The sequence below is a fragment of the Emydura macquarii genome, unplaced genomic scaffold, assembly GCF_026122565.2.
Source record: "Emydura macquarii macquarii isolate MOO-44397 ecotype Brisbane River unplaced genomic scaffold, CSIRO-AGI_Emac_v2 contig_1644, whole genome shotgun sequence".
Classification (NCBI taxonomy): domain Eukaryota; kingdom Metazoa; phylum Chordata; order Testudines; family Chelidae; genus Emydura; species Emydura macquarii.
Genome location: NW_027131781.1, coordinates 2,239,887 through 2,265,622, shown reverse-complemented (window position 1 = coordinate 2,265,622; position 25,736 = coordinate 2,239,887). Strand labels below are relative to the sequence as shown.

The following is a 25,736-nucleotide window of genomic DNA, read 5'->3' as shown; positions in this document are numbered from 1 at the left end:
AAGTGCAGGCCGTCTGCGTCAAACCTGCCACCTCATCAAACGCTAGAGGAGCAAAACTAACAAACAGCGCAGGGCCGAGTTCGGTATCCATCGAGGCTTGAGGAAGGGGCGGCAGACTCAGGCTTTCCTCTCACATTAACCTGGTGCAAGAAACAGCCTGGCAGCTGCTCTCAGGGAGGTGGGTTTTATAGCGAACATTTCGCATCGTGGCAGGTTAAGCATGTGCCGGGCAGTGTTTTGTTCTCCCCTTTGGGATAGCTCTTTTAAGCACAGTAATAACGTGCTCAAGTGCTTTCAAGGTCCCACAGTAAAAATCAGGCTGTCTTTCCATCTCTGACAATGAAGTTTTAGGCTGGAGGGCTCTTCAGTTATTGCTAGTCAGACCTAGGAGTGGAATCCGCTTTTTCTTCTCTTACGTTAATGTTAAATGGGGGCGGGATCCCTTTGGTTAAGTTTTAAATGGAGACATGCACGCAAAGTGAACCACATCCTGGGAGTTTCGTCAGTGACAGTGAAATGGGTCCCGCATGCTGAAATACTTTACAGGTAGCAATAGAGCAATGAGGTAACGCTTGGGAACCGCTGTTCTCCTACAGCCAGCGCAGAACGCTGCATGGACATGCCCCGGGGTAAGCAGTAAGGGCTGGCAACCCTCACCGCTTCTCTGGCTCGGATGAGTACCTGGCGGGCTGGGTGTTCATTTGGAGCGCATTGAAACCTCTGGGGCCTTATTCCTGGGGTAAGTGGATGTAACTCCATTGACTTTTATGGAGTGTGCACCCGCTTTCACCAGCTGTGCTGGGTCTGGAAAGCCCATTAGAACAGACTCCCAGGAAATCACAGGGTATCAAAGCAAAGGGTTCTTGCTGTTCACCTCCTGCAGCTGAATGGTGACCCACGGCGGCCATTTGTGCACGAGAGTCGTGACTCTTCCTTTGTTTTTAACAGCAATTCTAACGTTCTGCAAGAAGCTACTTTGCTGGCTCCTTTCAGTGTCCGACACTGATTTCCATCTGCTTGATTCTGACTCGGTCTTTTCATGTTTGCAGTCGAGGCTGGGGGCTGTGTCTGGATGACCCACCTGCCAAAGAAGTGGTAGACTTCCCCTTGGTGCCACCAGGAGTCCTCTATGACGTCAGCCATCAGTGCCGGCTGCAGTATGGAGCATATTCGGCCTTCTGCGATGACATGGATGTAAGCCAGGGCGGGGCGTTCCTGGAGTTTTCCTGAATGTAATTATAGAATTTGTGAACGGTGAGAGTCTTTGCACAGAAGCCTGCTCCCTGCTGAGGAAGGAAGAGATCCCACAATGTGAAGAGAAGGCCGGTGTCATCTTGGCTGAATTAGGAGAGCGGTTTGTTTGTTTGTTTGTGGAGCCCCCCTTCCAGTAGGTCCCGGCAGCCAAGCTGACAGCACACACAGCCATGCTCTCCTCCTGGTTTAAGGAAGGGTTGCTGTAAATGAGGGGAAGGGGCTAAATATCAGAAAGCTAACTTCCAAACCGCCAGAAAGGGAGTTCCACAGACAACAAGGTGACAGCGGCTTTCTTTGCCGACTGTTCAGATGGGTGGGATAAGTCAGTGTGTGGACACGTTCTGAACAGCTCAGAGCGGGGCTGGCGCTTTGCAGTGCTCTGTAATCCCCGTGCTGTGTCCACACTTGTTTTCCGCAGAACGTCTGCAATACGCTGTGGTGCTCAGTGGGGAACACCTGCCACTCCAAGCTGGACGCTGCCGTTGACGGCACAAAGTGTGGCGAGAACAAGGTAATTAGCGTAAACTGTGTTTGCAGCTGCCGTCGATTCATTCTGCAGGTCAGGGACAGTTTTCATCACACCGCTTTATTATGGAAGTCGAGAAATAGGACACCTTGCAAAAGATATTTCCACAGCATCAGAACGACAGCTCCTGGTGATTACTTCAATGTTCAGTGGTGCTGAGTATGAAATCAGCTTATGCTTCAAATCAGAGAGGCAGCCAGGTGCTAGTGTTTGCCAAATCAGCTTTGCCAAGGTGAGGTCTAGAGGCTATGTCTATTCTTTCATGTACACGGGGTGAAATTTGTGCACAAGGATCAGCAAACCCGGGGGGTGGGGAGGGGCGTGGGGAGCGAATGGGGGGATTTGTCCCCCTCTGCTTGACTTTAAAGGTAAAGGGTAAAATCCAAAATTTTACAGGCAAAAATACGCTCCTAAATCAGGATGTTTAATATGGGCCCAGTCCTGCAGTCCTTACTCCGGCACGGCCCCAGTGGCTTTCAGTGAGAGATTGGCCTCGGTAAGAACGACAGGACTGGGCCCTACATCCATTGGACCCGCAGCTTACTGAAGGAACATAGGAGTCGGAGTCATGTGACGTGTTCACATGGCAGCCCTTGACGTTCCAAGCATTGCGTACGCAGCGGCAGCCTCACTGACCCGCCCCGCGTAGTGTAGCTGGAACGAAAGAGGAGAACTAACAGCCAGAGCGAGGCCCCTGTTCCACCTGCTCTTTGGCTTTCGCAGCACAAAGCAGGCAGAGAAATCCCTGTCTGGCACAGGCCTAGGGTAGCTTTCCTGTCCCCATCCCGGGTGTAGGGGGCCTGGCTAAGGCAAAGGGGCCTGGCTAGAGAGATGCCTCATCCAGCCATTCTCTGTCTGCTACAGTGACCCTTCGTGTACTATCGTAGCGAGCGCATTACAGAGCAACCCTGCGACTGTTCTAAATTGCGTCTTGGGACCAGGATAGTGGCTTCAGGTTCAAGGGATCAGAAAACAGAATAATGGTAACATAAGAACTTTCCACGTCCCTCCCTCCTGGGTGAGGCTAGATGCAGAAAGGCTGGTCCCAGTAACCCGGCACTAAGAGTTTAGTTATATTCTACTGATCATGAAGGACCCCTTAGGCTTTACCTGTAAAACCTGCCCTCTTACCCATTCCCCATGTTACACTGGGTGACCAGCTGACGGAGCTTTTGCTGTGAAACCCGCGCCATAAATCTCACTGCGGGAAACGTGAGCTGCCGAGACATTGCCAGAAAGCTTCAGCGGGAGTGGTGGTGAAACCACTGTGTGTGAAACCAAAGCAGTTTGGTTCCCATGCGCATACCTCACACTAACCGCGTGTCCCGTGGTTCCCCATGGCGCCACTCTAGCACAGAGTCCTTTTCCCCTTTGCGGCACTTTCACCGGGTTAGGGATTTATAAACTATTGCCAGTGAGTGCCTTGTTAAACGTCCGCAGGCCTCACGCCTGTTTGTGTTATTCTGCAGTGGTGCTTCAATGGAGAGTGCGTGCAGGTGGGCTACCGCCCAGAACCTATTGATGGAGGCTGGGGAAGCTGGAGCTCTTGGTCTGCTTGCTCTCGGACATGCGGTGCTGGGGTGCAGAATGCAGAAAGGCAATGCAAGAACCCCACGTAAGTTAAGGCTCTTGCTCTGTCCCGATGTGGTAAGGTTCCTTAAATCGATGACTGCATTAGGAAAACCCAATTCACAGCACATATCTGAATATCTTCTTGTCATCTAGGAAGGCATGACCCTGCCACCGGGTTACCGTTTCACTGTACAAAACTTCACTACATCAGAGCCAAAGAGGTGACCCATGGAGAGGGTCTCTTTTAAAACAGCATTCCTTTGAAACAACACAGGCAGTTCAGCTGAGGGGGTTATCTAGGAATCTGTGCCGGGGAAGGTCTGTGGATTGAGGGTTAGAGTTTTCTTTGCCTATCTTTACATACAAATCGCTCGTGATTAGTCCAGGCAGAAAGCACCTGAGATCCAATTCAAAGCAACGGTAAAGATGAGTCGATGGGTCTCTGACGCACTTGTGAATGTAACACATATTCAATGACTTTTTTAATGCCAAAAAGGAAAAATGCCCCTTTAAGCAGATGCAGAATCACTGGGGAATATTCCAGCGTCATTTACTGCCCTTTGTTCTCAATGAGCAGTTTGCATGCAGGTTATAGCAAGGTGTGTGAGCCACAAGCAGAGGGTTTCTTTCTGTCAGACTTTCATGTGGCAGCAGCCAAATCTGACGTAACTTTCTAAGAAAGGTGGCCCTATTATCAAAGCATCTGAATAACGGACTCTGGTGTAGCATTGGCCATTCCAGGACTTCTGGGTCGACCCAGCTGCCGCTTTCTTCCCCTGCCAGATAAGTGGTGTACTGTGTTAGAAACAGAGCTTTCCCAAAGGTAACTGTGTCCGAGGCCGGGAACTACGGTGAGGAGCCGGAGTTATGATGAACTGTGGCAACACAGTGGGTTTAAAGGATATGGGGCTATGTCATGCCGCCCGTTTGTAAGCAGAACTTTCCATTAAGTCTGTGACAAATTCTGCTTAGAAGGCAATGGCACCAGTTGAGCAAAAGGTAGGAAGGGCCTCTGCCTCCATGTTCCTTGCAGAGGAATATTTTCACAATGGTCTGTCCTGACTGAGGGCTGAAATGACATTCCAGGTTGCAGAACAACACAGGTCTCACCATTTAGGTGCATGTCTCAACAGCACTCCCGCCCTAAGTGTTTTAACACACACTGCTGGTTTTCCTGAGGTCGTTTGAGTACACAATCAGTCACAACCACAAGAGCAATTTTATGGTTGGTACTTATTTGTCGGGTGGCTTTCAGCCTTTCATGGCTTCAGGAGTTTCAGACTCAGATAAAGAAAGGTCTCTAATGAACCCAGAGTGGAGTCCCTGGTTAACCTCTTTCATAAGTACATAATTTTAGCATGTGCAATGGAACTTGGTTAAAAAAAAGAGTATGTGATCTTGTTTCTAGGTCAAGAGCAAAATGTATGTCTGACATGCGTTTTGCTGGAGAAGTGCAGTTGTCGTTCACAGAGTGTTTTAAAGGCAGCCACAGGCATGTGGGAAAGCAAACACTGCAAACTGGCAAAGCTCCTCCGAGGAAATTATTTGTTTTGGCTGCTGTAGGTAAATCTCTTTGGCCTTGCCTTTCCGATGGAGCAAAGACATATCTGAACAGGGTAATTTAGGGTAAACTTTAGGTGTTTCCATAGCCATAAACCACTAATTTTATGTCCTTTAATTCAGTTTTCCCAGAAGAAACTGATTAAGGAAAGTGTAACTTTCTTATGGTCATGTGGCAATGTGCCCTGGAAAACGTCGCGACACACTCACGCTGGAAGAGGGTTAAGAACCAGGAAACAGCTACAAACAGTGCCCAGATATGCTGGGAGCTTCCAGACATCTGAGAATAACTCGATTCACTGCAGAAGGGTTCTACTCTTTTTAAAGGACTGGGAAAAGGAGTTTTTTGGGTTTTTTTGAACTACCTTCCCAATCTCCCCTGGAAAACCAGGCAGGACTTGGAGCCTCCTACCCACACAGTGAAAACTGTTTCCATCACTTAGCACTTACCAGCATGGAGCATTGAGGGCCTAATCCCAAACCCGTGGGAATCAACTGAAAGATTTCCATTGAGCTTTGAATCATATCTGGCATCGAGTGGCCCTTCCAACTCCCAGGTGCCCCCTGGTAGCCTCAGCCCCCACCCTCAGTGTCCCTTCCCCCTTGCACAGTAAACTCAAGAAGAGGCTTTTACAAGTCCAGTAACAGCCTCCTTAGGAGCCAGTTTATTAACAAAGTTCAATTTTAAACACGAAAAATCTTCCCTCCAGCCGTAAGCTGGGCCTTGTCCCAAACTTCCCTGGTGTCGCAGGGATTTCTTCCTTCAGCAGGTGTGACCCAGCCCCCTCCTAGCCAGGGCAACTCCTCAGGGTCTTACCTCAGGCCTCAGGGTCTTACCTGCAGGAATCTACAATTTCCTGAGCTTCTCCTTTCTTCTAGCAGTGGCTTGCTGCCCTTTACAGGGGCATCACCTGATCCACACCCAGCTGGTTCTAATTAAGCCCCACACCTCACCCCAGGAAGACAGGTTAATTGTCTGGAGCTGGCCAGCTACAGGCCTCCAGTCCTTAAAGGCGCAGGCCATCCCACTACAATTCCCTTCGTGAAATGCCCTTCGGCTATATGCTTGGTGTGGGGCTGGGGGTGGAGGGCCTTTCAACACCAGACACATGTTCATGTCTGGTCTATGTTCCAGCCCCACAGTCCTTGCTCACATGAGCAGCCCAGCTGCAGCCATTTCCCATTTCTTTAATATCCCTCCAGACCTTTTTGCATTACAGTAATTTTGAGCTCATTCTGGTTCTGCTGAATGGCCACGTTTGACTGATCACCTTTCAGTGATGGGCAAGTAGCTCGGTCCCTGTAGCTCATTCCGCCTTTGGCCTCCCTACCTGAACTCCTGACAAAACTGCCAAGTAGGCCAGTTGTTCCTTCAGAGTAGGTCTGAGGTCTATTGGGAGCAGTGTGGGAAAGGTGGTGGGGACAGTTGGTTGCAACTGCTGACAATTCCCCCCAAAAAAGATCCTCCTCCGCCTCTTCTTCAACACATCCCTGCTTGAGGTTAATGACTTTTATAGCCTCCTTCCAAAATTCTTGATTGTACACCAGGCTGTCATGAAATTGGTCTCGCTCAGATCCATTGATATCTGGTCCATGTATTGATTCTTTGGCCTACCTTTGATCATCTTCCATCCATGATGATTGCAAGGGCATTCCTATCAAGATAACGTGCCGGTCTCCCTTGGACATGTCCATACCAATGCAGCCTACTCTCCCTCAACTTGTCTGCCATTGGTACAACCCACGTTAGGCTCCTCACAACCTCATTTCGTTTCCTATCCTGGAGTGTCCAACCATTTGACCATCTTGACATCTTTATTTCCAGGGCGGACAGCATCCTGATTCTTTTTTTGTGACTGTCCAACTCTGTTCCATACATCCCAAAGATAGTTTGCCAAAAAATTCCAACCACTTCTTGTGAAGCTAATGTAGACAGTGTTTGGATGTCTAGCATGGTCAATCCAGCCTCTTTCACTAGCTCTAAACACATCTTCAAACAGTTATAACTTTTGGGAACTCCTTCTGCATCAGAGGAATTCCAGCGTTGTATATGTGAATAGATTATTATGAAATCAATTCTGCTGCTGGTATCAGGCTCTTCAGTATTTATTATATTAGAGCTAGAGCTTGGCAAATAACAGATTTTTCAGTTTATTGGCAATTTTGAAAAGTTAAGAAAAAATAGCTTTGGGTTGGACCAAAACCATTTATTTTTTTGAAATTTTTAGCAAATTGAAAAGTTGAAAAAAAAAATTAATTTCAGGTTGAACAAAATGTTCTGATTTTGACCACTTTTAAACATTTTTAAATACTTTTACAATAAAATTAAAGGAAATTTAGAAACAAAAAGTTGTTTCAAACCAAACAAAAAATCAAAACATTTTAATTTTTCAGATTTTTGTTTCAAACAAGCAATTTGGGCAAATGGACACTAATTTGTGAAACATTTTGGTGTCCCCAAACTGCATTTTTTGCCGGAGAAAGTTTGAGCTGAAAATTTTCACCCAACTCTGATTAAAGTAACACCTATAAACAAACACCAGTTAGGGTCACAGTCCTTTTGTGTTGGACACTGAACATAAAATAAAAAACAGTTCCTGTCCCCAAAGCCTTTACAATCATTTCAGGTGAAGATTTCTTTTCCGTATTGTATAAAGGGAAGGGTATGGAAAGTAGTTCTAGCTAGTGTGTGGATGTTCTGTCTAAACTGTGTGTAGGATTTGATGGGATATATTACACATCAGACCACTTCCCCAATGACAAGTAACTCCACACGAGTACAAAACTAGTGTACGTGAGATCAGAATCAGATCTATTCAGCTGATGTGAATTCAAGTCAGGTTATGCAATTCTAAATAAGTTTCAATTAGTAAAACGTTGTGTTGCTCCTTGCCACCTCTTCATGTGTGTCTGATCCTTGGGCCTGTTCCACTCTCCCTGAGGTGTAAATAGTCATAGCAATTGTTCTACTAGGGTTGTTGGCCAAAAAACGTACCAAGGGCAAACTGCAGAGGTATAGGCAATATGGAGCCTTCTGTGGTGATGTGAAAAATATGGAGACAAATGAGAGTTCACTTGCAACCACCTATTGGAGAGAAAACATGGTCAAAGTATCCTAGCTGGCAAAAAGTCTCTCCAGTGTTATATTAGTGCAAACACTTAGCACATAATAATCACGCACACAATCAAGTGTGATGGTCAAAATGTTTGGTTAGCACATTTGAGATGTTCACTCTTCTAAAGCACGCACCAGTAGAAGTACGGTTAACTAAACACGTGCTGTCATTGAGTGTAATGTTATAGATGGAATAACTGTGTTGTACAATGTGCTCTGGCCCCGTCAGAGAACAGTAGGTTCAAGGCAGTTGAGCGGTGGATGCTACTTGCCCAGCACTTGGAGCATGAAGAACTCAGTCCTGCACCCACGGAAGGCCATGGCAGGTTTGCCATTGATTCAAGTTAGAACAGGAGCAGACCCGGGGTTGGCGACCCATCCTTGGGAAAGCTGAAGAATAGCACCCTCCAAGACAGAGCCAAAATGGGCCACAGTCTGATCTCTGTTACACTGGTGTAAACCTGAAATAACTCCAATGAGGGCTTCATTACAAGGATAGAACTACTCCATGTTTATACCGGGGTGAAAAGAGGACAGGACCTGTGCCTTCTATTTTATTAATACAGAAATAGACAATGGCAAAAGAAGATCTCTCTTGAATTGTTTCCAATAGCTGGGCCATTTTCAATAAATGTGTGTCCAGTAGGGGAATATTATGGTTACAGTAATCCATGCTGTTAGCCAAAGCAATCTCATCAGGGCATAACTGCAAAGATGCAAAACAGATGGCTTTATTTTCGGTGGAATGTAATCAGCCAGTTTTATCTTGAGAAATGGCAATCATTTGTCAGTTAGTGAAAGCAAAGAGCAAGAACAGTGATGAGGAGATGGCTGAGACTATAGGTTCCTATGTTGCTAATGATTCTTGACTACAATTACAGGAAAGAAAGGCTGCAAACATCAAACATTACCATTGACGCTTAACTGTAATAGCCATTTTTATAGCATCATCAATCCAGGGTGTAAAACTGGCCATATTCGTAAAGTAAAGTCGCACTGTCGGGGTAGGTCCAAAACGTCAATTTGATTTTTAAAAGTTTTACAAAACAATCTCACAAGGACGTCATAGACATTATTTAACTTGTGCTTTAGAATCATAGACTCATAGACATTATTTAACTTGTGCTTTAGAATCATAGACTCATAGACATTATTTAACTTGTGCTTTAGAATCATAGACTCATAGACATTATTTAACTTGTGCTTTAGTGTATTGGATTCTAATTTCGTAAAAGAAAATAGTTTTCCCCCTTCCCATTTGGCTTTAAATATTCCCCAGCAGCGTTGTAGCCCAGACATTGCAATGTTCTGCTATTGCATGAAAACCCCCAAAGTAAAATTGTCTAGAAAGAAACCCAGAAGGAATGAGTCACTTTTCATTGTCCTACTGGAGTGAAATGCAAAATGTAAACAAGCAGCTTCCCTGGTGAAAGTGAATTGTACTTTAAAAACTGTCACTTTCAATAACTGAAATGGTTATAGAAAAGAGCTCAGATCCCACACATTTTTCTTTGATGCCACAAAGCCCGGAGGCCTGCTGTGCTGTACAACAGTGTGTTACCGCACTGCATGCTAGATGTTTTGCCACCGCTGCCTGGTGGTGGGATATTCCTCTCTAATGCACAGAGTCCATGGACAGGTTCAGCCAAAACGGAGCCAGCGCGACAGCAGTGAGCCTCAGGACTCACACCTTTTGATGTGACACAGCCACTGGGAGGACCTCAGATCTTCCTCTCACAGCCGGTGCAGACTGGCTGTTTGGGAAAGTTGCTTCTGAATGCAGCTATTGTTTCAGGCTGGGAGGGGGGAGAGAGAAGGAGGGAAGCCTGCATTACATCGTAGCTTCATTAGATTTTAATTGGTGGTCAGTTCATTTCTGTTTGAAATTCAGACGTCTATGGGCTTGTTTGTTAACAAAATCTGTTGAAAGACGAGCAAAGCGGCTTTCCCCGAGATGGCAAACAATGGTGCCTCTTTTTTGGGGGGGGATGACGTACCCTGCCAACAAGAGAGCTCGGTCTTTCAGTACAGAAATGCAGTTTGACAATGTTCACTTAATAAAAGCCATCTTTGAGCTGCCGTGTTAATAAACCGTGAGCAGGTCAAGTTCTAATCCCAATGGGTCCCCTTGACACGTCTGCCAATTACCTCATCAGCTAGGTTATTAATCTAGAAACAAGTTGTGTAGCAGGGCCTCGGGGCTTTCCTTATTTCATTGCAGAGAGCTCGCTTTATGATGGATTTGGGTTTAACCTGGAATGTTTGCTGCTTTTGTGGAGCCATTTCTCACAGATTTACTAACAAAGAGTCTGGTAGGTCACTCACTGCACTCAATGGCAAAGCTCTCACCAGCCTCAGTGAGGATCAGCCCCAGACTAAAGACATTTCCTAATAACTGGCAATGTATCATCAGCAGAAAGGAGGAAGGGGCATGGTTATCAAATGCAGAGACCCCAGCCATCCGTCTGATGTGACACACAGAGAGGTTATCACATGCAGAGACCCCAGCCATCCGTCTGATGTGTCACACAGAGCTTTCTTTCTTGGCACTTCCCATTTGGATACATTAACTGCAAAAAAGCGAGCTCCTCATTCGTGCTGCAGCTGTGCGTCTGTCTGAGGAAGGAAACTCGTACTTATTAAACCTAACAACAGGTCTGAATCAAAACCACAGATCCAAACAAACCAGAACCTCACAGTTCAACTCCAGTTCTGGCTCTTCTCTCTAGCCAAGCCGCTGACTCGAAACTGATACACACAAACCCTGACATTGCAGATGCAGAATGCAGATGCTCTGTGCCATCTCTCGCACAGGTAACGCTTTCCATTCCATTTAACTGTCGAGGCCCGCTGGCTACGTTCTGCTCTCTGCTCTGCTGGAGTAATCCCACTGAATACAGTGCAGTTGTTCTGGATTTATATTGGTGTAAATAAAAGCAGAATTTGGCTCCATGTAAATAAAAATGAAGTCATGGGATGTCAAAGTTATGTGGGCTTTACCTGAGCAAATCTCCATTGACTTTTGACAGGGTTTCGCTTGACTAGGGAACCTGACCCAATGCAGTAAATTAAAAGATTAGCAAGCAATGGGGCTAACACTGAAAAATGTGCTCCTTATGCTCTCTGATAATGTAGTGAATGTCATCCTAATGTGCTGCACCTGCCTGTGTTCTCTGTTCTCCCGCTTTTGCTAACAGACCAAGGTACGGCGGTAAATACTGCCTTGGAGAACGGAAGCGGTTCCGGGTTTGTAACATGAAGCCATGCCCCCCAGACAAACCATCCTTCCGTCACTTTCAGTGCAGCCAGTTCGACGCCATGCTGTATAAAGGGAAACTCTTTAAGTGGATGCCAGTGCCGAACAACAGTAAGTCCAACCCACTGACTCTCGTTATTTGCAAAGCTAGACAATTATTTTAAATTGGTTTTTACTAATGATCTGTTTTCGTTGGCCTAAGGCCAATACGTTTTACCTTTCAGTGCTGTCATAAAGAAGGCATGGGATTATTAATTTATTATTTGCATTAGAGTAGCATCTAGGAGACCAAGGCATAGACTGGGAACCCACTGTGCTAGGGACAAACACAGAACGGAAAAAGACGGTCCCGGCCGCAAAGCGCTGACATGCTAAGTTGGCAGCACTTTAAATGAGGGGGTCATAGGCGCACTTGCAGGTTTAGTTTGTGTGTCAAAAGCTGGTTAATTAGAGCAGAGGAAAGTCCTGGTTGTGTAGCAGAGAGAAGCGGGAGAAGACAAGACATGGGTGGAAGTGTGCAGATACTCTTGGCCTTGCAGGTTTATTCACAGTCTGTTTGGAACCCTCAGTTAATCCGTGTGAGTTGCACTGCCGCCCAGAGCATGAATCCTTTGCAGAAAAGCTCCGGGATGCTGTCATTGACGGGACTCCATGTTTCGAAGGGAACACAAGCCGGGATATGTGCATCAATGGGATCTGTAAGGTATGCTTTGGCTGTAGTCTCTCTGTGTGAAATGTGTCTTTGAGAACCCATGGGGAGGTGCAAAGCTATTTGGCTGACTCAGGCGAGAAGCCAGGCCAGCGAGTTCCCTTAGTTTCAACTCAGAGACTGAGAGGGAGGGACAGGAATCTGGCTGAGAAAAGCCCTGTTATGTTGTAAGCATAAGACTAGTTTTAGATATTGGTTAAATAAAGGCAAATCCAGGACAGGTGTCACTGTTTGTGTGGAGTGTGTGAAGGAATGGTGTAAGGGCTTTGCCTGCTCGCACCAAAACAAACATTTTATTGACAAACGTTATTATTTTCATGGCTGGGAATGCCGGTGTCTTTTCCTGATTCACATGGATGGGGTTGCATGAAGATAAGACATTGTGGCAGTATTTGGACCCATGTTGTGGTTGGGATTTGGCCTTCATGAATGGAAGTTAAAAAATGGACAGGTCTGAAAAAAAGAACATTTTCATCTTGATACAGAACCCAGAGCTCTGCACAGAGGTGATTCTCCCACTAGGGGATTCCTGGTCATGGATGCTGTTTGTTTGTGGGTCCATTGTCCAGACCTTCTCACAGTTGCAGCACATGGTTTCATTCGCAGACCACAGAGCAGCAGATTTTCCATTCCACCAAGTGCAACGAACCGTGCAGGGATCACAACCATTTCACTGTTACTCCGTGGCCTGGCATTGTACAGCCTGAGTTAGCTGTTGTGTAATAGCAGCATGCATACAAAACGGGAGCTGGGCTAGAGCCGTGCTCAGGCTTGTGTGTCAGCAGCCTGCTCCTTCAGTGACTTGCCAAGATCTCTCTTGTTCCAAGAGGGCTTTCACCGCCAGATGAAACATTACAATTAATCAAAACAAACCTAACCAATTACTAGCAAGACGCAGGCCAAATTCACCACCAGCGTCCTTGTGGTTTGAGGGAGCTATGCCCTCTAACAGGACAATCCTTCTTTGCACCCACCGCGCTGAGCCTCCTGAGTCAGTGTTGCAGGTGGGTCGCTCTGGATATACGGGAGGCAGGAGTGGCTCTGCAGACCAGAAAGCAGGGTCAGGCACTGAGCTGTCCCTAGGCGCCTGGGAAAGGGCGCAGGCGGGAGCTGCTGCTGTTTATTTTGTATTAACCTGTGAATACAGACAAGCCCCAGGGAGGAGGGTGATTTTGGGCTCTATCCATCATGTGCTGGCTTTGACTGGGAGAAGGCTGGGAAGCCACCTGCACATACGCCCGCTTGTGCCCACAGTGAACTCGACCTACAGTTCCTACAGGGGGAAATGGAGAAAAAAGAAACAGCCACTTGACAAGCAGGGAAAGATACGTCCTTCTCTTTCCGCTCATGTGGGTTGCTATGTACTCACCAGCATCTCTCAAAGCAGAAAGGCAGCTAGACGCTGAGCCCATGCGTTTGAACATACTGAAGTCTCGGCTGTTGCCAGTCGGGGAGAGAAATTATGCGACTCAAAAGAGGAAACACGGTGCCGCCTGTTCCCCTTACTGTGTGTGGGAAGAAGATGGTTGCAGAACGATATCACTGCTACAGGACTTTCCCAGATCTGTGTGGGCGGCTGAGCCTTTGCACTCCAGAGGGCAGGAAAAGGAGATGGGGAAATAATCAATAAGCAAGTATCTTTGCAGCTGCTTATGTCAAAACCATTCACGGAAAGTCTCACTCTTCCTTACAGACAGACGTTCAGCTTTTTGTTGCCAGCAGAGCCAGATTCAAAAGCCCAGTCCCAGCTGCTCCACCGAGCTGCCCTTGCAGAGAGGGCTCCGCTTTTAGGACAGGCTCAAAGGGGTTGCAATCTTTATGCGACACATACAAGTGCACAATGAGATTTAGCAGCCCTGTTCCAACGAGACGTTAGTCAGCCAGAGCTTGCTGCACACACCAAAGCGGGCGCTGTGTTCATCTCGGACCCCGAAACGAAAACTAACGCCTTGGCTCAGTGCAGTAGGAAAAAGTAACATCGCACAGACAAAACTGTTTTCCTGGACAGCATTGCACCCAGATGGGACGCCTCGCCTGTTGGCACAGGGTAAATGGGCATTCACCTCTGGAGCGCCTCCACGTGGCTGGGTGTGCTACTGCCGACTTTTTCTCACCTCTGGCACCCCGTGCAGGCTGCCGGCCAATCTTAGCGGGTCTTCTTCTCTTTCCCCCATGCCAGGGCTTTAGCCCTTAATCTCCCCGGGTATCCCTAGTATCTGCCTGCCTTATTTCCCATCCTACCAGCGAGAAATGGTGCCCCGACGAGGAGGCTGGTCCTTGTCATAGTCATTATTTCCTGTGTAGGATTGCTGATCCCATGGTGACACTCTGACTCGTGCACAGCTTGCTGGCACTGGGAGACACCTATGTGCTGTGAGCTGGAGAAACAGACCCTTTGCTATTATTACCACAGGCTGGCATGCACGCTCTGCCTCTCTGGGCATGCAAGTAAACCCTTTCCATCTACAATACAGTGGTTGGAGCCGGCAGAAATTGCCCTGCTCTCATCACGTGTCACTGCTGAGCGTGAGCGACGAGAATTCTTGTGTTTCAGAACGTGGGCTGCGACTACGAAATCGACTCCAACGCAGTGGAGGACCGGTGCGGGGTGTGCCACGGGGACGGATCCACCTGTCAGACGGTGAAAAGGACGTTTGAGGAGAGCGAGGGGCTGGGTAAGGCTGTCCCTCACAACTTCCTGCCAGCCTGTCCCTGAACGTTCGCTGATTCCCGTTTTGAAAGGGAACATTTGTGATGGCACAAATTGGTGAGGCTGCCCAGCACTCACCACGTTCCCTCCCGTGGCTTGTTTAGGAGGGGAAGTGGGTCACGAAGGGTTAAACAAATACTGCTAAGATACAGCAATAAAAGGTGCACGGTGCCGCTGCGTGTGGAAGGGACAGATCCACCACACAGATCCTTTTCTCCAGGAACCCCACAGGGCAAGGCAGGAGTCTGCCGGACTGGCAGGGAGAGGATGTGCTGTGGCATGTGGACTCCTGTCTAGTTCACGCTGGCGGGGGCAGCACGTGTAGTAACTTGCTGGGGGATAGATAAGCCTCTACTCAGTGGATCATCATGCCACTTAGGGGACACCGTGCATGGGCCAGTGTGGTGGATGGTCCAGGTCTTTCAGAGTCCTTGCGGTACTCTTCCAGGTACTCTGCCTGACTCAGGACAACGCAGGGTACCGAGACCGAGTCACTTAGCGTCTTTGCCTGTGAAATAGGGACAACTCCAACCGCACAGGCAGATTGTAATTCATCAGAGTTTATAAAGGGCTTTGAGATCCTTTGGCAGAAGGTGCTGTAGAAGTGCAGGACACCATTGTTATTATTGTATCTTTGAGCACCAAATTCCCTCACAGCTTGTTTTGAATAGGAACGCTCTGTTTACGTTCCATGCTTGAGATGTTAAAATGCCAAGATGGTTTTTATACCGTGGTATAGACAGCGAGAGCACTTCCTTTAATAAAAAAAACATGACTGGAGGACTTTGGAAAGTATAACTAAACTTCCCTAATAAGTAACCCTTGCACTGAAAAGTGAGCAAGCTGACAGAATGGGGTTAGGTCAAAGACAAAGATCTCGCCTATTTGAATAAGAAAGGGGGGGGGGGGAGATTGTGGCTGGTTGTTTTAAACGATTTTCTTAAAACAAACACCCTTGATCTGTAGATTTCATTTTCCCCGTTATCAGCAATGTGGGGGGAGGGGCAGGACTGGTTTGCAAACAGGAACCCTTCAGTAACAGGACTGTTAGGAAATTCCACGTGGGAAAGTGGGGTCAGCAATAAAGAGATGGTAAATTATTGCCTGTGCAATTGTTCGTAAAGGCCCTGGCTGTGACATTTAGGAAGCTAAGGGAGATATTACGTCAATATCATTCATTTCATTCCCATTTGTATCAGTTAGAGACCAAAAACTTGAAATCACCCCTGCTATTTAATCTTGGTCCTTTTACAATCAGTGGTAGTTTTGCAGCTGACTTCAATGGGACAAAGATTTAGCCTTTGGAAGAGAGACATGTTAAACTGATTATCATCCCAGTGTTTACTGGTCGGGGGAAAAATATCCATTTACAGACCTTTGCTGTTAAGACGTTGTCTACACTTTAAACAAACGTACCAGCCTGGCTCTGTGTAAGATACCGCAAGCGGCACGGTGGAAAGAAAGAGCTATTTTATCTGAGCCCCCCCGATACCTATGGATGCTGAAATCACCAGCTAAAAGACAAAATCAGCTTGGCTGCTGTTATTGCGCTAGCGATTTGACCGGAAGTGATTGGTTTATCTGGCATGGGGGTTCTTTGGTTTGTCCGACTGCCTGAGACTGACAGTCAATGAAATTCCCAGGTTACGTTGACATTGGGATGATCCCAGCTGGAGCCCGGGAGATTAGAATCGAGGAAGTGGCAGAAGCAGGAAATTTCCTGGCCTTGAGGAGTGAGGATCCAGAGAAATACTTTCTGAATGGCGGGTGGACCATCCAGTGGAATGGAGATTACAGAGTGGCTGGGACAACCTTTACCTATGAGAGGACTGGAAACTGGGAGAACCTTACATCTCCTGGGCCCACGGGGGAGCCTGTCTGGATCCAGGTACTTGTATGTTTTTTTTTGCCATGTAGCCATATGTGACAGGTGCAGAGGTATGGGTCAGATCAACATGCGGCAAAGCTCTTTACCATGCGGCAGCTAGAAAGGGTAGTTAGTTCTTGTCCCCTGATGACATAGTTCTGATTATTAGTAGCAGTAGTATGATATTGCCTAGAAATCTCAACCGAGAGCTGGGCCCGATTGTGCTAGGCACTGTGCATACACCTCGTGAGACAGTCCCTGGTCCAGAGAGCTTACAATCTAAATAGACATGATGGACAAAGGGTGGGAGAAAGGACGTATCTTTCTTTTACAGAGGGGGGACAGGGACACATAGAGAATTAAGTGACATACTAAAGGTCACACAAGAAGTCTGAGGCAGAGCTGGAGTTTGAACCCAGAGCAGCCAAAGCCTTAACCAAAAGACCATCCTTCCTCTCAATTAGGGAAGCTTTAAAGCAGAGCAAATGCTTTAGCATGCCAAACTGAGGACGTTCTCTCCCAGTGTGATTTCAAATCAGCAATTCATGGTAATTGCAGCCAGGATTTTTTCCTCTCTGAATCCAATTTAAACAGTTGCTCTGGTTAGACACCATGCATACAGCTATGCAGAACATAACCTGGCAAACCCTACCACCAGATCATCCCGAAGTGCAGTACTGTATACGTCTGGTGGAGCTCAGAGCAACAGACTGTTAAAAGTCTCCTGGAAGGAAAACATCGGGCTGCTTATCACACCATCTCGCTGCTGCTTGAGCTGAGAAAAGGGAGCGCTTGCATTCACGGTCTGCAGAGCCAAACCTCAAGTGCTATAATCCCCGTTGTGGAACTCGGATGTACTGTGCTGGCAATCGAATACTTTCGACTCAGGAAATCCCTTTCGCAGCAGAGCTGCCAGCTGCCAGTGGCACTGCTCTGTGGGAGAGAAGAGTGCGCCTCGCTTGCTCTGCTCACGGGGCGGGCCACAATTTCAGCACAAACTGGTGCTTTGACTGCTACTAGTCACTGGGCATGTTCCTTTGGGAACAGCTGTAATTAGCAGCCTGCAGGATCTGACTCTTGATCTGACGCGCATATTTCCAAATTGGTGGGTGGATCCAGCCCAAGTGAAACTAAGCCAATTAGCAGCATTCCTCACAATATTTACACAGGGGAGAGAATACTGAAAGAAATGTCCATTTCCTGAAGCCTTTTTCTTATCTCATGGGGAAAGCAGAAGGAGGTTGCATTTCTCACAGAGCCCTCAAGACAAAACAGGGCTTTGACATAAGAACCCTGGGCCGCCAGGCCTCTTCCCAAACGCGGCAGCCATGTTGAGCCATGGTGTTGTTGTGTTGTGTTGCGTTGCGATGCAATGCCATAACACAGTGATGCAATGTCATCATCCCATTACAGTGCAGTATCATGACCTGGTGGCATCTCGCCAACCCTTCGACCATTCTGTAACCCAGGGTCCTGGTCTGAGAGTCAGCTCCCTTCCTGCACCAGGGTACGTTCAGAGCGTGGGGGCTGATGGATGTGTGTACAAATATAACACTTGGAAGGCAACGTTCAAGGCTCGTAGCCTACTGCCTGCAGATAATGTCAGCCCGGGGAGCTCACGGGAGTGAGGGCGACACCACAAACTCTGAGAATTTCTTGATCAGGACAACCCACGAAAGCTCACGCCTGCAGAAATGAAATGTGCTACAGGATTCTCGTTGTTTTTGTCTGTTCCCCTCAGCATGTTTCGAGGCTATAAAGAGCCTCTCTCATGAACACGGCTCTGTGACAACAGCACCGAAGAACTTTCTGAGGCAAATACAGACAAAGATTTTGCCTCACTCTTATGTTGAGTTATGGTTCCCCGTTTGGCCTGAGCAGGTAGCCAAAGTCCAGGGCCTTGCAGGGTTGCTTCTGTTAGAATAATCAATTGATGCGATAATCTCGTTTATTTACACAAAATGTACCCAGAATCCTGGTTCCCTGAACACAGTGAAAACAAACAGTGGCGGGCAGTTTCCTTGCTCAGAAATCCCCAAGTGTGCGTCTCCAGGGAGCTCTGGTGCCCAAGAAGCCCTGCCCTCTGCTTCCTGTAAGGGTCACACTCACAACTCCTTCCCCTGTCTTTCTGCCTCCAGCGCGCACAGCCCCTGCACTTGCCACCAGGGAAATTTCTCAGCCCACAGGGTTTAGCTGTGACCATCCAGGCAGCCTAACACCCAGGTGTTGTCCCAGTCCCCAGCCGGTTTTACTACAGGGTTTGCCTATCGGCTTTCACCAGGTCTGTGATGGTCTTTAGAGCCCAGGCCTGCTGCTGGCAGCCGTCAGCACCTTTCAGTGTAATCTTACACGGGAATCAGCTGAAGCTTGAATTATTCGTCTCAGTGTCCAGTTTGGGATTCCAGAACAGGAATCCCCCAAAATCCTCAGCCTGAGAGTTTGGAGACCTCAGTTCAATTCCCTGCTCCGGCACAGACTTCCTGCAAGACCTCAGCTTCTGTAGGCCTCAGTTGTCTGTCTGTGCAATGGGGCTAACAGCACTTCCCCTTCCCCCCTCACAAGGGTATTGCAAGGAGAAATGCATTAAAGCGCGTGAAGTGCTTGGAGATCTCCTGAGGAAAAGTGCTGTATAAAAGCTTATTATTTACCATCCAAACCGCTCAGAATTTGCTCCTGTCATTCAGCAGGTCACCAGAACCCCGGGAAGGAATTGGAGCTCTGTGTAATCCAGCAGGCTGCTGTGTGGAGCGGGGCAGTGGGTCCTTTTCACTTCTGTCCTTTCTCTTTATCTATTAATGTAATTACTTACTTTTAGCGAGGGGCACAAAGTTTCTCCTGCCCACGCTTCCCCTCAACGTGAACCTGCCTGACACTAACTAGCACGGAGGCTTGTGTCTTTCAGGGACTCAGACTCATTTTATTCATGACTTTTTCATCATTTTTCCTTTTAAAACATGAGCACTGGCTGGAGCAGCCAGCCGTCCCCTCTCCATCATGTGTAAATACTTTTCCAAGCAACGCTACTTTGCAGGAAGGGCCGTGTCGCTATCTACAGTCACCGACTCAATTTTCACAGGTTGCGGAATACGCAGGCTCAAAATGTCACGCCAGGTGGAGCTCTGGCAGTTTAACTGCCAGCCCTGGAGTGAGTCTTTCAGAGATCAGGAGGCTGAATTCTCCTCTCGCTTTACACCGCTTTTACACCAGTGTAACTCTGTTCGACTTCAACCGAGTTACAATTGATATACACCAATGTGAGTGGAGAAGCAGGCCCATAAAATGCCACCCAGAGACAACGGCGTGAGGGGAAAGGAGCCCTTATCGACAGTGGCCGTGCAGAGTGTCTTTGTGTCTGGCCCTAAAAAGGCGATTGGGGACCGGCTGTGAGGACATGCTTATGTAGAGTTTGGCCTTCAAGTTCCAATGCAAACCAGCAAGACCCCAGGACATTCAGAATAAAGCCTGAGCTTCCCCCTTGCCCGCATCCTGACCTGCCGTCATCCGATCTCCCTAGGGCAGGAGCGAAGGACAGCACTCAGCCTCAACTGTGAATTTTGTTGGCTTTTGTCAGCTCTTGCGTGTGGGAGGTGGTGGGGAGAACAACAGAACTCATTGACTCATGGCAATCATAGCAATGTAGGGCTTCCCTGTCCATGGAGCACAGCTGATCACCATCCTCTCTGTAACAGATTTGAAGGCTGTTATCAGGTCTGCCCTCAGTCTCCTTTCCTCAAGGCTAACCACGTGCAGCTCTTTTAATCTTTCCTCACAGGTCAGCTTTTCTAAGCCTTTCATTATTTTGGTTCCTCTCCTTTGGGGTCTCTCCAGTTTGTCCACTTCTTTCTTCAAGTGTGGGGCCCAGAACTGGAGGCAGTATTCCAGCTGAGGCCTCCCCAGTGCTGAGCAGAGTGAGACAATGACCTCTTGTGTCTTGCACACGACTCTCCTGTTCAGACACCCCAGAATAATATTAGCCTTTTTCACAGCTGCATCATATTGTTGGCTCAGATTCGATCTGTGACAACTCCCAGATCCCTGGCAGCAGTACTGCTGGCCAACCAGTTATTCCCCAGTTTGTAGCTGTGCATTTGATGTCACTGGACATAAAAGAAAATGAAATCCGGTCCTGGGAATGAGCGAGGGGAACCTCACCGCAGGAAGGAGAGGTTATTAGTAGTGGTGCAGGTACCTAGAAAGTCAGTGTAACTTTGAAGAAATCCACTCCACAAACATATGTCTGCTGGGTGGCAGGGGTGGGGGAGGAGTGGATATAGGTCCTCTGCCTGGTTATTTCAAATGTTAATTTCAGCAGGCTCTTTTCTTTGCTTCGAGCAAACAACCAGGAGAGCGGAGGTAGCAGTTAATGAATTTCAGAGTTTATTTATTGCTATGGTGAGCTGTTTACTTTAACATTCCCCTGCACCCCCCAGACTGACAAGGAAAGTCTTTTTTTCTTTTCCCAACTGATGGGAATGCATGTGAGGTGTACTCCAGCTGGTATGTTACTCACGGGTTCTAAAACAAAAGCTCCCAAGTATCCTGAGCTCTCTGGTACTGAGTTAGGGAGCCTGACAACACTTTTCTTGTCCAGAGTCCCCCAGGAGTGTTTGATGCATCTGAGGAACACTGAATAAGAGCAAGACTTGAATCCCCATAAATCCCTTCCCAATGGCAATAACAGGAGCGCTGGGGCTTATTTGAAAATTGCCTTGTTCTGCAAACAAATTGGGCCGTTTTACTTTTCACCCAGTTCAATGTAAAAGCATTGCTGGGGGTATTATTTTTCAGCGCTGCTTTCTATTGTACTTCGCTGTGCCTGGTTTTGTGGGGGATATTGGTCTGTCTGCAGAGATGGTCTGCAAAGTAACAAGGAAATGGAATAATTTTAAAGCAATGATTTCTATGCGGATTTCACGGAAGCCAATTCTCAGTGCGATTTTCAGCTGTCAACCTGGCTGTGCAACTGCACATATTTCACTGCTGTGGACGACAGCCCTGGTTGATTTAACACAAAGTCTCCCATTTGACAGAACCTCTCGACGCTTTTGAATGGGAGTTACTTGAGCACAGCTCTCTTTAGGACTGTGAACCGGATCTTTCAATGACAGTTTTGCCATTGACTTTAGTGTCAGCAGGAGCAGTCTTTACACCCTTGCGATACTGGGTCCGCTCATTGCTAACGACTGCAGTTACACATCTGAACAATCTGTTGCTCAAAGGTTCACACGAAGTGCAGCATACGATGATGCCGCTTTGAAATGAAGCCAACAAATGAATCACATGTGGGCATTTGGGTTTATTGGTTGACCATTTTAAACTGTGTTATTCCATTTTACTGCCCCTTAATACATGGAAAGACAGATTGCATCTGCTTTGTCAGCTGTGTTAATGCAAGTGGGGGGAAGCAAAGGAAAAAGGAAATAAGAGATTCCCTCAGTGGGATGCAAGTTGTTCTCAAATACCTGAATGGGGGAGGTGGGGGGAGGGACTCCCTAGGAGTTCTTGGTTTTGTAATTTTGCAGATGAAAACATAGACCACAGATTTCCCTACTTAATTATTTCCCCTTCTGTCTGCGTTTATGTCCTTTGCAGACTGCCTGAGTAAAAGGTCATGAGAGTAAAAGCCGACATGGGCAGCCTGCCTGTACCTTTCCCTGGGCTGCAGAGCTTTGCTGTATGTGTCCCACCCTCCATAGCCTTAGGACATTCCCTTCCACGAGCGGGGCAGAGGGAGAAGAGAGATCCTGGGGCCCGATCCTTGCCCTCTGTGTAGTCATGTACACCTGTGCAAGGTGAGGGCTTGATCCTCTGCCTGCTGAGGTCAGTGCTGCAGGATCATGCTCTCAGTGCCACGTGGCTATTTGAAATTATAGCTGGTGCAAATAAGTGGGGAATTCGGGTTGGATGCTGGTTCATGCCCACTTTGCACAGGTGCATGTGGCAGCAGAAGGGGCAAAGCAGTGGACAACCAGGCCTTATATTCTTAAACCTGAATGGGTTCAATTATCTTTATTCCATAGCGCTTGAACCCGAGACGTGCTGAGCAGCCTCAACACCTGGTGATTTCGTTGTCCCTGGCCTGTTTCAGTGTTATGACAGGCACTGTCTTTTTACAACGAATACGTTTCCCATCATGCAACATGCCACCACCACTTTTTGCCAGTCCTGTTCCAGGAGCTAACTACTAGCTTCTGTCTCTACTCCGTAAACAAGCTCCTGGAGGCAGAGTATCTCAGCCCAGCCTGGGATGCCCTTCTTCATGCTCTTGCAAAGCCAAGCCTTTCCTTGCAGAAGAGAATTGGAGAGCAAGTCCTGCATTCCCAAGCCGAGCTGGCCGAAGGGGCTGCCTTACGCTTCATGGCACACAAGAGGTTTTGCATAATTGCCAAAAATCTCAGGCAGCGTAAGACCCTGGAAAAAGCCACCTAACAATCCAGCCAGTGGCTTTTCTTTCTTTAGGTGATTTTTATTTAAGTATTAACTATAAGATGTGCTTGAGACTGTTGCCATGTTATTGGACCCTCCCAGTTCCTTACAGAGGTTTGCTAAATGGTTCAAGACCTCTTTATACGGTACTGTCCGGCTCGTGATGGCACCGCATACTCCCTTCAGGTGCCTCTTCCTGCGTGGTGGAGCTACCAGTCTGCCATGATGGATTAGCAGTGGTGGTTAGATAAGCAGCAACCTATGGTACTTGGGTCTTGCTCTCTGCTTTGAAGGAAAGGGCAGTTTGATAAATATCAAGTGAGCAGATGCGTTAATACATTTTTAGAAAGAAATAAGAGAAATCCTAAAGTTTCTTTGTCCTAATATTTTCAGTATCATTTTCCTCTCTTAATGTGAACCGTTCAGAATGCCTTACACCAGAAACTCTCTGGAAAGCTTTCTGGGATTTGGAACCTAATTAAAACCTTCTGACAAAACCGTTTCGATATTCATCCCGAGGTTCTTGGAAGGATGCCCTCTGCGCCACCAGAGTGCCAAGAACAACAGAGCTTTGGCGATAATGGAAACACTTAGGCTAAGAAAACAAGGCTAAGCCCACAAGCGTTCCTGAGCACTGTGGTCCTACAGACGGTATTTGAGGCAGTTTGGACTGAATTTATGTTAACCAGGGAATCCGTTTCAGTCACGTGGAGAATGAGCCCCACACTCCACATGGGGGAATTCATCACATTTTTTCTAGTATATTTTTGCTAACTGAAGATTGTTCTGGGGACTTATTTCATCTCAGCTGTTTTCCATCTATCTGTGTTAGCAATTCGTAGACCATTGCAAGTCAGTGTGACTCTCGTGCACACCAGACTGACTGCTTTGCTTGATGCCACATCACCGTGGGCTATAACCTCAACAGATCATATTTGCTAACCAGACACTTCTAGACCATGCTGCTGCTAGAACATTTTGTTCCCACGCTCGCTCGCTCTCTCATCTCCTATTAAAATAGAGCCTGTACTTGCATTCCCTTACTGCTTCCTTCTCACGCCATCATAAGACAAGTCACTTTTTAGTGGTTCACACGGTAACAGAGCTTTCCTGGATGGTCTGCCGCCTCAGCATTTCTCCTCTGTCTTTCACTGGGGCTGAGAACAGTCAGGCTCACCTGTAGAGCCAGGAAAAGTGAGAACCTCAGAAATTCCTCGATGGAGATCTCAGGAAAAGTAATGTACACAGGCTGTCCTCCAGGCAACAGAGAGCAGGGTAGTCACACAGACATACAATGGATCCCCTCTGACCCAAGCAAAGTTTGGAATCCACGGAGTGAGGAAGGGTTCATCTACTGAATCTGCAGTTAACACAGCCTGTGTGAGCTGAGGCCCATTCTCCTTGTCTCTCATTAAGTTAGAACTAAAGATGTACTTGAATTCACACTCTGGATCCAAAATCCTTCTCCCCTTCGGGAAAGTTTGGCTCTGAACTTCATGGCTTGCCTGTTATAGAAGGAACTGAACCAAACAACCAGCAACTTTTGGGAAGTCCTGATCTGGCCTGCACTTGGCAGCTTGGACTCATCTCTGGTTAGAAGGGGAAGATGCTAACTATTTCAGAACCATAATATCCTTGCAATGCCCAGTGTTAATACCACCAACCTTCACCATGTTGTTGTGGTGCAGTGGGGCACTGTGCTTCTGGGGGTGAGGTCTGTCTGATGAGACATAAAACCAAGGTCCTGACAGTCTGGTTGTCAAAGGTCCTATGGCACTTTTATTTGGGGAGGAGGAAAGACAAAACTAGCATTGGGAGCCCCACAGGTCTGACCATTGGGAAGGGGGCAAAACTAGCGGTGGGAGCCCCATAGATGTGAATAGGTTTCAGTTTGATGAATTACATTGCACCCACCTGACTTTCCCTGTTGCTTCACTTGGATTTGCTAATTTTCCCTTCTTCTTCTAAAATCACTGTGCGCCGTTGCTGGTGTAATTGTGATGGCTGTGCGTGACGAGATGTGAGCTTATAATCACTTTATTTTTGTGCTTTTGAAAGCTGTGGGAAGCAGCGTATAATAACAACTTTGTTGCACTTGGCCAGCTGAGTAAATTCTGTGGCCTGTGCTATAGAGGAGGTCGGACCAGATGATCACTATGGTTCCTCCTAGCATTCGAATCTATAAATGTGAATTATCCAAGCCCGCCTTCTCGTTTCCTTTACTGCTGCAGTTGAATAGCCAGGGGTTGACATCTCTATGGTAATGCCAGATTTGTTGCCAGTGGTCCCCTGACCCAGAGGCAAAAGTCCAGATTCCGAGTTCATGTTCTCCAGTGTGAATGAAGTAACTCCGCTCAGGATATTGGCGTTGAAATTGGCCCAGAATCGGCGTGTTCTGGCTGAGCTTTTCTGCATTTAAAGATAGCAATAGGCTAATGTGCAAATTAAAGTCAAACCTGCAGGGTTTGTCTTTTTGCCTGATTTTAGGTTTTTAATAATGATGTTTATAGAATGGGGTTGTACACTTGCCCGTTGATTTGATTAGAAGCTAATGAGGTTTTTGTTTCAGAATTAGGCTCCACAGACTTTTGCAAGGACTCTTGGGCTGTATGACCAGGGCACTTCCACTAAGAACCAAAATAGAGCCTCCCAGACTTGTACTGAGATAAACTAGAATGATAATTAAATGGATAATGATTCATTAGACTGGCAAAGGCTATGATATTGTTTTGGAGATACAT

The 25,736-nt window shown here is 47.3% G+C and overlaps 1 protein-coding gene across 6 annotated transcripts in view; it reads left to right on the top strand.

The window, feature by feature from the left end:
- The window catches only part of ADAMTS7 (ADAM metallopeptidase with thrombospondin type 1 motif 7), a 127,268-nt gene that overhangs the window by 35,313 nt on the left and 66,219 nt on the right, over window positions 1–25,736 (top strand). For all 6 annotated transcript variants that reach the window (XM_067555460.1, XM_067555458.1, XM_067555457.1 and 3 more), the window contains 7 exons: window positions 1,050–1,194; window positions 1,673–1,765; window positions 3,250–3,395; window positions 11,225–11,394; window positions 11,853–11,986; window positions 14,547–14,667; window positions 16,346–16,590. In XM_067555460.1, the coding sequence (XP_067411561.1) occupies window positions 1,050–1,194; window positions 1,673–1,765; window positions 3,250–3,395; window positions 11,225–11,394; window positions 11,853–11,986; window positions 14,547–14,667; window positions 16,346–16,590 (1,054 nt within the window). The remainder of the gene's footprint in view (window positions 1–1,049; window positions 1,195–1,672; window positions 1,766–3,249; window positions 3,396–11,224; window positions 11,395–11,852; window positions 11,987–14,546; window positions 14,668–16,345; window positions 16,591–25,736) is intronic.